Source organism: Parambassis ranga, chromosome 5 (assembly GCF_900634625.1).
Source record: "Parambassis ranga chromosome 5, fParRan2.1, whole genome shotgun sequence".
NCBI classification, from domain to species: domain Eukaryota; kingdom Metazoa; phylum Chordata; class Actinopteri; family Ambassidae; genus Parambassis; species Parambassis ranga.
The window spans coordinates 21,699,015-21,714,101 of NC_041026.1; the positions used below are offsets into that span (position 1 = coordinate 21,699,015).

The 15,087-nt window shown below is 41.0% G+C and overlaps 3 protein-coding genes across 6 annotated transcripts in view; all 3 read left to right on the forward strand.

The window, feature by feature from the left end:
- fam219aa (family with sequence similarity 219 member Aa) overlaps positions 1-6,232 on the forward strand; it is a 9,231-nt gene extending 2,999 nt beyond the window's left edge. The window contains exons 2-7 of one of the 4 annotated variants that reach the window (XM_028405665.1): positions 461-557; positions 751-844; positions 1,457-1,537; positions 3,095-3,170; positions 3,362-3,395; positions 3,617-6,232. In XM_028405665.1, the coding sequence (XP_028261466.1) occupies positions 461-557; positions 751-844; positions 1,457-1,537; positions 3,095-3,170; positions 3,362-3,395; positions 3,617-3,672 (438 nt within the window). In that variant the 3' untranslated portion in view covers positions 3,673-6,232. Of the gene's footprint in view, positions 1-460; positions 558-750; positions 845-1,456; positions 1,538-3,094; positions 3,171-3,361 lie in introns of all 4 variants that reach the window. The other 3 variants (XM_028405661.1, XM_028405663.1, XM_028405664.1) reach the window with 3 other exon arrangements.
- Positions 6,233-7,083: 851 nt separating this feature from the next.
- On the forward strand, positions 7,084-11,751 carry LOC114436451 (nicalin-1). The gene is made up of 15 exons (XM_028406723.1): positions 7,084-7,219; positions 8,328-8,518; positions 8,729-8,873; positions 8,988-9,085; positions 9,174-9,251; positions 9,393-9,496; positions 9,664-9,752; positions 9,844-9,983; positions 10,069-10,247; positions 10,343-10,430; positions 10,514-10,552; positions 11,142-11,314; positions 11,394-11,447; positions 11,524-11,602; positions 11,695-11,751. Exons 1-15 carry the CDS (start codon positions 7,084-7,086, stop codon positions 11,749-11,751), a joined length of 1,650 nt encoding a protein of 549 aa, XP_028262524.1.
- Positions 11,752-12,969: 1,218 nt separating this feature from the next.
- On the forward strand, positions 12,970-14,731 carry LOC114436559 (uncharacterized). Its single transcript, XM_028406874.1, has 5 exons — positions 12,970-13,074; positions 13,744-14,060; positions 14,144-14,194; positions 14,315-14,434; positions 14,521-14,731. The coding sequence occupies exons 1-5, from the start codon at positions 12,979-12,981 to the stop codon at positions 14,609-14,611; spliced, it is 675 nt and encodes a 224-aa protein (XP_028262675.1). The 5' UTR covers positions 12,970-12,978; the 3' UTR covers positions 14,612-14,731.
- Positions 14,732-15,087: the final 356 nt, after the last annotated feature.

A 15,087-nucleotide genomic window follows, 5' to 3' on the forward strand; every position in this document is an offset into this window, starting at 1 on the left:
AATGTGGAGCTCTGTCAGCAGAGTAGGCCAAGCGTGGCCCAGCTCCCCTCTCTCAATCAGGGGAAACTGTGGCTCCAACAGCAGCCCCCTCTGTTCTCCCACAGCCACCTCCCCATGCCATCACCACTCACTCACACATGAAAGAGACAGAGCCACCAACATAGGCTGAACACTCAAACCTATTGATGCTGCTATCCAGGCAGCTATAGTAAGCCAGAGGAATCTTGCCAGGGTTTTGGGCACAAGCAGGTTCTAACATGAGCTGATTTTTGAGGTTGTGACAAATCAGATGGTCATTTTTTGTTGTGAGTTAATTATCTCAGAACTGTTTTCACTTTCACGATGTACCCAGAAAAACTATAAGACCCTGGTTATATGTCTGAGAGGTATAGGATTATACTAAAGCAACATCACGTTAGACATTAGTTTTCATGTGTGCACTGTGTGTTTCTTTTTGTAGGACCCAGCAGCATCCTCCACCTCAGAGGTGGAACCTGACACTAAAGGAGAGAGTGTGGCCATGAACTACAAACCTTCTCCATTACAAGTCCAAATAGGTATCATCTGCATATCATATTAATCTGCTGCAGATTAATACATGACAATTATTCACGAAGCATGTTGTAGGCCATTCACATAATATTTATTTGGTCCCCATTCCCAGGCTACTAAAAACCTGATTTCACATAAAACTACCAGTTATGGTAATTGATGTATTTACTGATGACCTCATATCCTGTGGTTGCCCAGAGAAACAGAGGGATCTTGCCAGGAAGGGATCGGTGAAGAATGGCACTGTGGGAAGTCCTGTCAATCAACAGCCCAAGAAGAATGCCAGGACAAGGTAGCAGCTTTCACTGCCTGTTTGTTTCTCTGTTATTTTGACCAACTCAGCCGCACATGTTACACTTTGCATTCATTAGCATCACAAGAAGCAATATGTTTTTGCATGCTCTGTTCTCCATTCACTGCAAAACACTGCAACTAACTGAAGTGCAAAACACGAGGACAGTCTGTCCTGCCTCTGAAGGCTTTATTTGCAGCCAGCCTGCTTCAGGACTCTGTCAGACCTCCTAATGTTACTACCAAACACAAACACAGAGGCTTCTTAGTGAAAGGAAATTTAATGTGTTGTGAGTATGAATGCTGATAAGAGAGCCAAAATTACTGAGCATAAACCAAGTACAACCCACGGTATTGACAACTGGCTCATCTGTTTAATCCCACTCCCTGGTGGATTAGCGGAAATATAAGAAAGGCTACCCACTGGTGTGGACCTAGAATCTCTGGAGTGGAAAGATTATCTATCACTGCCTGCAGTCTGAAGGCTACAGATTAGCCCCAATCTGGGAGAAGAAGATATTCATATTTACAGGACTAAAACAATGTGAAGTTTTTTGGTTGTTTGAGTTTTAAATTTGATATAAAGTGTGCTGTTCCGTTTGCTCTCTTAAAGGTTGGTGGTGCCAAACAAAGGTTATTCCTCCCTAGACCAGAGCCCAGATGAAAAGCCTCTGGTAGCACTGGACACTGACAGGTAGGTCCTGCACATATCATCACGTTGACACTAAACCTTCACACAAATAGACAAACAAGCAGCAGAAATGACCTAAAAGTGGAAATTGGCTAACTTGTAGTTTTGCAGCCCCCACTCTGTCATGATTGGACATTAATCCATACAGCAACTTGAGAGAGTTCTTAACAGAAGGGATCCTAAAAAGGGGGCAAAGCCTCTCCCAGGGCTCAGGATTAGAGGATAGCAGGGTGAGGATTTGGGCAGCAAAAGCAGCTCAGGGAGAGCGCTCGCTTCCACCCTGTACCACCAGCAGGTCTGTGTTTGACATAGATGAGTCCCACCCTGTGAGCCCCTCATGTGCTGCTAGATGAGGCAAAACGCTGTCATCTGGAAAAAAAAAGCTCTCTGGGAGCCAACAAAGCTTACATCATGTATTGCATCATATGCTCCCTGTGACAAGCCATCTGACTCACAGGATACCCATTTGTTTATTGTCCACATTTTACATTCATGTGCACACCCTTTGCACAATGTCTCCCTATCGACTTGTTTACGCTACAGGAAAGGCAGATTACTTAAGGGAGAAAGCCTTTTAGCTGCATTACAATGTTGTTACTGCTGCTAGATCAACCATATAAATGAGATTAAATGTTAATTCACACTTCTATGTGCTGAAGAAAAACTATTTGTTCAAAATTATTATATAATCTAGCAAAATCTAAAAGAGTCTATGTATGTAAGAAACTATGTACTTGTATTTTCTAAGTGAAAATAATGGGCCTCATAAAAGAACACATTGTACAATGTTATTTTGCTACCATGCAGCCTACAGTCTAGAGCCTAAAGTAGGTATTTGTACTATTTCTCTTTAATACAAATGAAATTCATCTGTGTGTTTTTTAATGCAGTGCCATCACAACCTTTTCATTATCGCTTTATTTGCCTATTCAGTCTTTCCCTGATTAAATCCATCATTGCTAAAATTCTCAGACTCTTTGGGGTGGCACAGTCATGCTGCTGGGCTAATGGTCATGCAGTTATCATGCATGGCTGCAAACAGCTGATGCCTGCAGTCATGACAATGTTAAGCCCAGCATTTATAGCCATTTCAGAGACAGCAATTATTTTGTCTGATGATCAAATGTAATGGAGACCTCCTTGTGAACAGCTGATGCTTCCAAAATGGCTAAAATGAACATAAAATTGTTATAGTAGCATGATGGCCAATACATTGGAAATGTTATCATTATCATATATTTATATAACCCTGTCAACCACTTCAAAAATGTGGCCCACCTTTAAATAGTATTACGGTAGTAGTTTTTCAAAAGGGGAATTTGACTGCATTAAAAATGTATTAGGCTACATTTCTTTCTTAGCATTTCAAGTTTACAGATAACCATGATGACATCATCAGTATACTGTAAACCTGGCACAGACTTTCCATAGAAATACAGTAAAAGTCAGGACAGCTATTGACTCGTGTTGACTCATTACTTCCCCAACTTTTTACAAGTATAATGATGAAGTCTTGACTTCATCTTTTGTTTGTAACTGGTGATGTCTCCTCTCCTTCAGTGACGATGACTTCGACATGTCCAGATACTCCTCATCAGGATACTCCTCAGCCGAGGTGAGATGTCTGAGGGACCAGGTATCTATGCACATATTATATTGTTTCACAGCATCATTTGGTGAAACCACAGGCATCCTCACATGATCACTCAGGTCCTGTGTCACACTAGGTGTTTGTGCACCTTTTGGGAAAAAAAAAATGTTTACCGGCTCCTCCAAGCATCCATAGTCCATTCACCTGTATTGACTGTTCCATTATTCCCATCATAGATGTGTTCCTCTTCATCTCTTGGAGTAGAATATGGTTTGTTTGTTCTTTCCTCTTGTCTCATTATCATCAATAACACCACTATATTGCTGCTTTCTGTAGAATCATGTCACTGTGAACTACAGTGTTTTTAAAATGCCAATGAAAAATGCTTGTAGAAACAGTGTATAGCTAGTGTCACTAAATACTTCCTCCCCAGTCTTCATGGTTTGACAGATTTGTTCTGAACCTGTACTTCATTTGTTTGGCTTCTGCAGCAGATCAACCAGGATCTGAACATCCAGCTTCTGAAGGACGGGTACCGGCTGGATGAGATTCCAGATGATGAGGACCTGGATCTCATTCCTCCTAAAGCAGTCAACCCTACATGCATGTGCTGCCAGGCAGCTCCCTCCACAGCCTGTCAAATCCAGTAGCACCCCCATCCTACCACAACCCCAAAATCTCCTGCCTGCCACCTGCACTGATGCCAACTATTAACCAGAGTGGCAGCAAGGAAGATGAACTATTGGCTGGCAAAGGCACAAAGGGAAAAACAAGGGTTTATAAATGCTAAAAAAAGAAATTGAATATGTACAGTACCTGTGCATGTTCCTCCTATGGTAGGATCTGTGCATCTTACTTCTGCATTGTTGGTTCAGCAGGGAGTCAACTGATGGCAGAAACATTACCTCTAAGGAAAACGTGTTACTTTTGCTTCTCTTTTGTTTGACTTCCATTGTGGATTTTGTGTTTGAAGGATTGTGTGGAAGAAGAGAAATGATAAAATGAGACACTAAGAACTCAGCCAAATAGAGGGGGTTGACGACACTGTCGTTACCATCAGTGTAAATCGGAGGGCTTCTTCTACCGATGGTCAAATACAATAGAAGAAGAAGAGACTTGAAGTTTTGTTGTGGCCATTGTTTTTTTTCATTTGCTTTAGCAAGTCTGCTTTGTCTTCCTGTGTATATATGTGTCAAACATGAAAACAACAAGTATGTCTGATCATGCCCAGGAAAATAGTGCTAAACCAACAAGCTGCTGATAAACACTAATGCTTACACTCAAAATACTAAGGTAGTAATCCAGATTCGTTTTCTATTACACAGTGATTGTACTGCTTAGTTTTTTTTTTTATTCTGTTAAAAGAAGCTGGAAACTGCATGTTGCCTGTTAACACTGTGTCCTGATGACCAGCCTGTGCAGACAATGGTTCACTTATATTATTCAACCCAGCTGCATCCATGTGCCGAGGAAACATAATGTGCTTTGGAAAACATAAAGTTTTGTGTCGACCTACTGTAGTATCAGTAGATCTAGAGAAAGCATTCTAATAATGGCAGAGCTGAGCTCACGAGTTAGTCTGTACTTTGTGTGTGTTTGTTCATGTTAGCCCACACGAGTCGATGTTTAAGGAGGTAGTCACCACCAGTGAAGGTTACAATTTAGTTCTTACAACTAATGGTAAATGCTTAGAATTTTCTCAGATACACTGAAAGTTGTGCATATTAAGAATGTTTATGAAGTGATTCCATATTGCTTGGATAACATATTTCCTTATTTAACACTTTATAATTTCTTCTTTTTGGAACAGAAAGTTCAGATGCTTTCCATTTTTGTAGCAATTTACCCACTGCTGTCAATGCTTGATGCCATTCAGTGAGTTTGAATGAGTTGTTTCTAAGTTTGTTTTATGAAGTATGAACAGACACTGTGTTTTTTCAGTTCTATTCTAGACTTTTGCATTTGCAGTGCTCCACAGATATTATTTTATCTCATGTAGATGGTAACACTTGCATGTGAATCTGCTCTTGAAACAAGTGATGTAAGATCAGGTTAAGTTTCTCCAAAAACAATGTAATAATAATGAGTAGCCTCTTTGTGATCGAGAAGTCGTGAAAAACATTTTCTCTGCATCATAACATGGATAAGCTTCTATATCCAGCTATTGGGAACACTGGTCTGTTCTAACAACAGTTCTAAGTATGTGTGCACTTTACACCACTGTGTAAGTTTTCTCCTTTTTATTCAGTTAACTGATGTCCTGGGGAAAGACTGTGTACATCTACAACGAACAGTGTTGTTTTGCTTTCTATATAGATGTTGAGTTTTGGGCAACCTTACATAATGCTAATCTGTTATGTGTTAATCTGTTGAGTGCTACGAAAACAACAAAAATCATGTTTTGCTCCGAATAGAGATACAGTGTATAATGTTGGGCCCCAAAATCCCTTCATCCTAGGGTTTTTTGTCAGTGGTGCTGCATCAATTACTTGTTGTTTCTTGGGAGGTTAAGAGAAGAGTCTTTGGAAAAAAATGGTACAATAGTGTAAAAATAATTCAAACCATCCTGAATCTCACAAAGAGAATAGCTACATTTCTCTTTTCACTACGGAAGAGACACTCTTATCACTGATAAAGTTTACTTTTTTATTTTGCAAAAAAATGTGCCATGTGTGCAGTAAATAAAAATCATTAGGTAGAAAAATAACATGGACAGCACAGTAGGCCATTTAAAGTGTGCAGCTACTAGGTGACGAACCAGTCGCTGTGTACAGTTACAAAAGAGATACTGAGGGGCTGACTGTGTGATTGATTTCTGTGCTGCATTTTTCTAACATCATAATGGATTTGCACTCAAGTCAAATCACTTTTACTTAGTGCAATACTTGTTGTTAATGTATAAACTGGGATGTAGCTTTGCTAATGTTTTTGAGTTTCTAGTCATTTATTGTAACAGAAGCTATTTATTTGCAATTGTGTGTTTTTCATTTGTTTTCACATGCAGGATATAATTCACATACAGACAGATGCTTTTTTTTATTTGTCAGATGCTTGTTGTGATGATTGTGAACTGGTTCCATTTAGATTTTAACAGTATTAAAGTTCAATGTATAGTGCAACATATCAAAATAAATATTAGATATCCTGAGTTTGATAGTGTTATGTGCTTCTGTCATTTCTACTTGTGTCAGCTTGGCTTACGAAATAACCATGACCCTGGTTTATTCCGGCCCAATGCTTCTTCTTCAGACTCAAACAGTTTCCCTTTAGACTCAATCAAATAGCTACTGGATGAAACAGTTTGCCTGCCTCCCACACTGAGTCTCTGCTGGTGATGGGCGATTATTTACTGAAGTGAATGACATTACAGCCAAAGACAGAGAGACTGGATGGATATAAAGATAGAGTAGTAGTGAGTGTGAGGGGTGGGGGGTTGGGTGTTTGTGATTAGCCTTGAGTTGATCCTTTGGGAGCAGATGGTGAATGGTGGCTTACCTAGACACCTTGAATCCCAGGAGTTCACAGTAGTGTGTGTCCATGTTGGAAGAAGTAGACAAGACGAGAAAAGGGGCTCATTAGATATGATGACAGGAAGGCAGGTAAGGAACATTTATTTGCATGAAAAATGATATTTTAATGCTTAACTGCATTGTTATGGATTGAATACATTATTATATAACTGTGGGAGTCTTATAGAGACTAATGCCTCATGTTTGCCTGTCAATTCTTACTGAAAAGCTGAAAAAATGTATGATACAATCAGTTACCATACTGCACAGTGATTTCAGTACTTGTTGTCATCTGTCCTGCTGACTAATGCCCTCTAGCTGTTGGCTCTGCAGGCCCTTAATGAAGACACATTAGGACTTGATTTACTTATGTCTACTCCTGAAGGGAGTCCGGCCTTGTAAGTGCTAACATCAACCTTCTTTCACAGACAACCAGAGGAGACTTCACGATGCAGAGCATTGTTGCTGCTGTCGTGCTGCTGCTCTGTTTTCAGAATCTGCATGGCTCGGCGCTCCCTGCCGTGTCCTCCTATGAATTTACTGCCTATAGGATGCAACAGTACAACGTTGCACAGCAGAAGCATGGTGAGTTCAGACAATGATCGATTCTACATATGGTCAAGGTTTAGAATAAACATGGGCAAAGATTCTCTTTATAAATTAGCTTGCACTTATAAATGTGAATTTGTTTATTGTAAATTTTGAATATTGACCATTAAATGTGTAGAATGATTTATATTTAGACATTCCCAGCAGACAATCAAGCAGTAAGTGATAAATAAAAATTTAACAGTCCTTGGATACAACACCAATTTGCCATTGTTAAAATCCAAATGCCCATAATGTCCTCTCTACTTACTAGCAAACATTACAGCAGGCCCCTATGCTGCACCTTGATGGGTCCTCTATTATAACTGTCAAAAAGTCAACGTTTGTCCCTTTCCACAGTTTTGGTTTGTGTTTGCCTGTTCCACACACGATAAACTTGTTTGGATTAGAAGCATTTAGCTCTACATAACTAAGTGACGGAAGAGTTAAAGAAAATCAGGCAGTGACATTAACTGTAGTTTTCTGCAACGATGCTGCTATTGCTTCTGGACGGAGGTTCAGAGGTGAACATGGAGCTGAATCTAATGCAAAGCCACTTTACTAGTTATATTTTACATCCACATTCCTTCCTCTGGAAATGATATGGATTGATGGAAATTACATTGACATTGGCAGAATGTAATGCAGACCAGGACTGCGAATGCAAGCATCAGAAATGAGCTTTCTCTGCAGGGTTGTCAGGCTCACCCTCAGAGATTGGCTGAAAAGTTTCATGAAATCCTATGATGAATGAGTAGAGCCACTGATCGTCCATAATGTGTAGGGTCAGTTGAGGTGATTGGTTGCCCCCTGGATGCCTCCCTATCAGGCAAAACCAGCTGGGCAGAAGACCTAAGGCCAACCAAGGACTCACTGACAGGATTATGTCTCCCAGCTTGCCTGGGAGTGGCTGGGGATGCCACATGAAGAGCTGCCCAGGGTGTCTCTGCTCCACCTGTTGCTATAGTGATCCTAATAGACTAAGCTTTTTTGGAAAGATGAGAGGTTTTATTCTGTATATGACTAAACCTGTTTGACTGATGAGAGAAATAAGCTGCAGTTTGATACCCTGTTTAATTTTCCTTGCCTTTGTCTTTTTTGTGAGGTTGTCGTGGAGCCATTGTTGTGGCGGAGGCTCGCTCAGCAGAAGAGCCATCACTCACCCGCCGCTGCGTCATCATGAAGGTGCCAGACTTTACTACAGAAAAATACCTGCAGGCTCAGAAACAGAACGCTGCTGCTGTACTGATCCTGCTGCCCAAAAATATATCTGGGATCTCTCATGACACAATACAGGTAATAAGTTACCTAAACTGTAAAAAAAAAGAAAAAAAAGAAAAAAGTTTTGAATACATATCTCAGAACTCCAGGGTATTAGGTAACAGCTTGCTGAATATTGCTGTAGAACATCATACAGTTGCCATGGAAATAGTAAAAGAGGACTGAAATGAGGACTAGGCAATTCTTAATCAGTAACAATCCTGTTTCATCCTTTTGTCCACTCAGTCCTTTATGGTGACTGAGAGTGAGACCCTGCAGAAGGAGACCCTCATGCCAGTATATGTCGTGCCTGAAGATGAACAGCTGCTTTACATGTATGAGGAGGTCAAGCAGGCTGCAGCCACACGCACGTCTTCCATATTTGTCAGAGGTAAGAGATGCAGAAGTATATATATGAACAATGTGATAGAAAATATGAACATGCGAAATGCTGAAGAGACATAAACTAAAAACAAAATGATTCATTTGTTTTTACTGCCTGCAGTCCTGCGAAGTATGGTCACAGCTACAGCCTTTCAGATCTTAGTGAGCAACAACTCCCCGATTAAGGCCATCACTGACAATGCCATAATCACATTAGAAGTGAGTGTGGAACTCAACACTTTACTTTGCTACTGCACAGAGAAGGTATGAGCTTTCTGTTTCATATGGCTGGTGATGTTTATTTCAGGGAGCTCTTCCTGGAGCAGGCGAGGATGCACCTACTATCGTCATCACTGCTCACTATGACACCTATGGGCTGGCTCCGGTGAGTCAGACACCAGATCTATACAAATGCTGAAAACAGTTTTAAAGCTCTAACCTTTGAAATAGTTTGATCCATTCGCCTCTGTACAAAATGTCTGTACAATCCTGAACTCATTCATGGATATGATTCTGTGTTACACAGTGGCTGTCGTTTGGAGCGGACTCTAATGGCAGTGGAGTTACCATCCTGATGGAGCTGGCACGTCTCTTCAATAAACTTTACAGCAACCCCAGTACTAGACCACAGTGAGTTCTGTTTCCTTTTCACAAGACAAAGCAGGCATGAGCTGATCTATGTTTCAAAATGGCATTTATTATCATCAATTTCAAAATAGTCCAAAATCCTAAAGTAGCAGATCAGTGATGAAAAAAGGAAGGAGTGTATATTCTGAGATTAGTGTTTGATGTTTTAGGTACAATTTAATGTTCTCCTTGACTGGAGGGGGGAAATACAACTTCCTTGGCACAAAGAGATGGATTGAAGAGAATCTTGACCACGCTGGTGAGTTATAGCTTTATAACATGCTGCATTTATCGTGCATGATGTACATGAATTTAAACCGTTTTTCTCAAGGCAAACATTTACCCTACAGAGTCCAGCCTGCTGCATGATAATGTGGCATTTGTTCTGTGTTTGGATACACTGGGCAGCGGTGATGAACTATACATGCACGTGTCCCGTCCTCCTAAGCCTGACACTCCCATGCACTCCTTCATTCAACAGCTGGAGGAGGTAAGCAGATTGAAAGTTTTTCTTTGTGGAAATATGAACAAATCTTGCCACTCTTAAAGGACTTATTTTTTTGTTTGTCCTACAGGTGGTTTCCTCCAGATTTCCATGGGTGAAGGTGGGATTGGTTCATAAAAAGATCAATCTTGTGGAGTCTACAGTCGCCTGGGAGCATGAGCGCTACAGCCTGCGTAGGATCCTGGGCTTTACTCTGTCTCACCTAGAAGATCCCAAAGCTGAGCTCCGTGGCTCTATATTAGACACAATGTGAGCTCTAAAATCTGTTATTGAGGATGAAATATTTCAGCTACTAAAATGATGTATTTATTATTGAGATAACAAGTATGAATATCACGCCATAGGTCACAAGTGGATTTCAGGAAACTGAAGCGTAATGGCATCATCATAGCAGAGGCACTGGCTCGGTACATGTACAATCTCTCTGATAAGGTAACTGAATGCGTTCATATATATTCATATGTATTCATTGTTATGTGTCTTATTCTTACATGTTATGTGTTGTTTTTCATTAGGGTTCTCCAAAAGAAGTGCAGGTTTTCAGAGGCCAATTGGTGAGTTCATTTGGTCAATTGCTGACCTCTGGTGGTAGTTTGTGGACATGACACACTTAATGTGTCAGTGTGCAGTGCAGACCAATAAGCATCGGATGTTAATGTGCAGACTCTGCACGTTAACCTTCATATGCTTATTGAATTCTTTTAAGATATGGTTCATTTAAATATAAGTGTATTTTAGTTGACTTATATAACACAATTTGTGTGTCTGTGTTTTGCATGTTTGCATATATTAGCGTGTCATATTGCATAATAACATCACAATCCTGGAGGGGTAGGAGTCAAGGGAAATTACACTACCAGCTACTGTGGCAGGTTTGCCACTATGAAGGCTTATCAGGGAACTGTGCTGCTGTCAATACTTTATATCTGTCAACTATATGGCAACAAAACAACATCATGACTGTTCGACACACAGTCACAAACAAACAAACAGCTTGATGACAATTTTATGAAAAGATTAATCAATACTACTAATTGAAAAAGTTAAAGATAATTGAACATTTCTTTACACGCAAACAATTTGCACATCAGTTATTTGCCAGTTTCTTCTCTCTGTAAACCCACATCTTTGCCCTTAATGCAGGACTTCCAGGACAGCCGTATCTCCAGCTTGATGTCCTTCTTGACGTCAGTCCCTCGGGCCACTCAGCTCCTGGATAAGGAACCTAGTCACATCATGCTGGTTAGCTCACTGGAACAGGAATTCCGACATCACCTGCAGCAAGTCCACAGACACACCTTCAGACAAGACAAGAGGTGACTCAAGTAGAAAACATGCAATATCTTACTAATACTCTCAGCTGTAATCCAACATCTGATGCCACTTTCCACACAGGGACCCTGATATTACATTTTTTGACCAGATGAACCAACCAGTAGTAATGCACAGGTGAGTATGTGTGTTATGCCCTTCGTGCATATGGTCAAGCAAAGCATATTTGGACACTGATGCACTTTTTTTTTAGAGTGAAGCCTGCAGCGTTTGATCTTTTCCTGGGTGGCTGCATTGCTGGCTATTTGGGGATTGTTTACTATGCAATCCAGGTCTGTTAATGCACCTTACATGTTTTTAGTTTCAAAGCACTGATCAATAAGTAGAAAAAACTTATCAGGTCTGTTTTTTTTCTCTTTTACAGAATTTTGGGTTTCTCTACAGAAAACTGAAAGCAACAGTGAAGTCCAAGCACCAGTAAACACTGTATGACTGTGAATACTGAGTGTGTGATGGTGTCTTTGAAGTCTGCTCTGCACATGTTGGACATTTGCCTCAGTAGCTGTGCAGAACATGAAAGCAATGCATCTACTCAAAGTGATCATATGCATATCTATAGTGTGCAGTGGCTTTGAAATGTATACGTTTTAAAGATGTTTCTACCTTTGATTTCACATAAAGGAAAAGACTCCTGTGAGCAGACTTGGATATTTGTTGTAAACAACAGAAATAAAGACAATTTGTATCAAAGCTGGGAACCACAGCTTGGATGTGATTTGAGCACCTGTGAAAGACGCTCCTGCTACATCATTACTATGATTCTCTGTGTGTCCTCTGCTCTGCATCTGTTGACATGGATTTGAGTAGCTGTCAAATGAGGACCAACCACTGCAGCGGATGAACAGCCAGTTCCTGTCACAGATAACTCAGCGAGAATCCTGGAGACACAAAGGCACCCTACAGTGCTTGGTGAATTATTAATGCCTATGTGGCATGCTGACAGAGAATAGAGATGACAGTAGGTGGTAGGGGGAGATTCTTAGAAGTCCCCTTCCACCGCTGGTTTGTTCCAGTTCTGCAGATCTAATAAGAGTGAATCCGTTTTAACTACAAGGCAGCTAAACAGTCAGGAGCAGAGCTTCAGTGTTTGAGACTGGCTCGTTTATAAGGGCCACAGTCAGGGGAAGTAGGTCATGGATAGTGACCCCAGGTATGTGTGTCTCTGCAGGGGGCTTAGAGCTTAGACGGATTAATGGTCAAGTGCTCAGGTAGCACAGAGAGTTGTTCTGCCTCAGCAAGAATGTAGATACAGAGTAGATCCAGCCTATAGCTACTGGTTAAAGCTAAAGTTTTATCTTTTTGGTAGATGACAAAAAGTCATGAAGAATTTGTTGTAAGAGAAAAACTGATGCATTACATACAGGATAAGACATGTATACTAGTACAATAGATGGCCTGCACAAACCAGCAGCAGCAGCAGCAACAACAACAAAAAGAAAACATGTCAAAACGTGAGGCAATGTTGAGGCAATGAGTATGGGAGTTTCACCAAGATGAGGAAATGGGGTGGAGTTACTGTAACAGGTGACGGGGAGTGGAGAGGTGGAGGATTGGAGGGGATGTTGCATGACTTTCAGGTAGACCGGTGGCAAGCAGTGGAAAATAAGCAAGACATTAAATGAAGATGGCTCTGCAGCTCTACATCACAATGTACAAAGAGCAATTCAGCTCACCGGGGCGGGCAACACGAGCACAGCTTCGGCCAACTTCAGCCCACCGCAGAAACAACCCCCACCCCAGGCTGGTAAGATACACACATGCCTTCTGTGCTGATAATAAACTGCAGGACTGAAAAGTATTTACAGAATATGTGAATGTGCACAGATGTGCTGACGGTCAGTTTGTGTAACCACGAAGAGTGCGATGCTTTTAGACCAGATTAATCTGGTCACTTATTACCGGCACTCTGTATGTTGTTCATTTAGCCACACAAAAAGGAGTCTTATAGTGGTGGTTGGTTGTTTACATTTCCCTGTGCATGCTGAAAGCTGTATCCCATCTATTATTCAGTACTTCCTTCATGTCTGTTTATTTATCCAGGAGTAAACAGAGCTAAGAGAGGTGTCTAATCCCCTTACTGTAAAGGGAACAAATGCATGAGAGGTGACATTAATATATGCAGAACAGGCAAAACACTCTCACATTGTCACATTTTTCACCATATTATAATTGTTAGCAGTATTTTAAAACTGAAATCTGTACTATTTTTGGTGTAAATATAATAATGAGAAAAATAAATCATGTCAGACAAGTTTCACTCAATGGAAAAGCAAGATAATCTAAACAGGGAGTCTGTGAGAACCTTACATGTCATCTTACATGTGTGAAATTGTAAAGAGTGGACAGTATGAAATCTTTAATCTGCTTTTCTTTTATATGTTTACACTCATCTTTCTTTTCCTTGCCTCTCCAGGACTTTCTGTATCCCCGGAGTGTTCAGTCCAGCCACAGGTCAGCTAATGCGTTACCACATCCTTTGCCCCCCACGGACACTGGCCGTCCTCTCTTCCCTCCTGTCAGACATCTGTCATTTCACAGTCCTGTTACAACTTGTCCTGACAGCTCCCTAAACACAGTTAACACAGAAAAACCACAACACATCATGCCCCCTGTCAACGGTTCCACAGTGGAAGCTCTGCCCTCTGCTCACAGACTGCAGAAACTACAGCTGGTTGAGCCTCCTGCAAGCACTGAACCTCAGCTGCATGCTGCTGTGAAGAATCCCCAGAGGTAACCAGTTAACCAGTTCAATAACTGCTCCCAAGATAAAAAATACAAAAACAAACACTGATTTGGATTGATTCTCTTTGCAGGAAGATAGATTATCAGAGGAATGTGCATGTGTTCTCAGCACAGCATCCCAGGTAAGCATATGACCTTTAACCTGCAGACCCTTAAAGCAGTGGACGAGCTGGTAACAGTTATTAAAGGGTAACAGAGTGAACCTAATGCTAAAATAAAAAGAATCACATTGCTTTTTACAGGAAGCATGCAGGAGCTCAACCTCCAACAAGACCCCAGACTGGCAACCCTCATGCAACTCCTTACCACTCTCCACATAAACAATACCAGAGGTGTTGTTCAAACAGCAGTCTGGATTATAGGTGCATATTCACCTGAATACAGAGCTGGCCTCCTTTCTGTCTTTGCATGCTTCTATATTTTTTTCTTCTGCGTGTTTTTTTAACAGTGGGTGCTACAGCTGCTTCCATGTGGTGAAGCCCTACCAAGCTGGACACTACATCATCCACCCAGAGTTTGTGTCTGAGGGCCTTTATTAGGGCTATTTCCAAAGTGGGGATGTGGGACCTGCTGAGGCCCTCAACGGATCCTGGTGGAGGGGTGTCTCCGCCTGCAAAATGAAGAATTGCTAACTATTGTTTAATTCTCTACTAATTAACCCATCGGGACAAGGTGTAAAAGTGAATAATGTTGGCTGTGTGCTCACCATACCTATCTCCATGAATTCAGCATGTATGATTCAGTACTAAATCAGCACCAAAGACAGGGGCTTGTGATGATCACATCAAATGACGCACTGTGGTCCTAATGTGCTGTCTGTGAACCTAATCCACCATTAGAGCCATAATTATCTCACATGTGGAGTAGAATTTCTTGACCTTAAAACACAGCTGCATTTCACAAACTGTAGATGTTAACTACTCCACAGACATAGAAAAGGCCTTTTAATAACTTTATGTTTTCAAACAGTGTGCTATTTGATTTGTGTGATGTTCTTAAACCTCCAAAAACTACA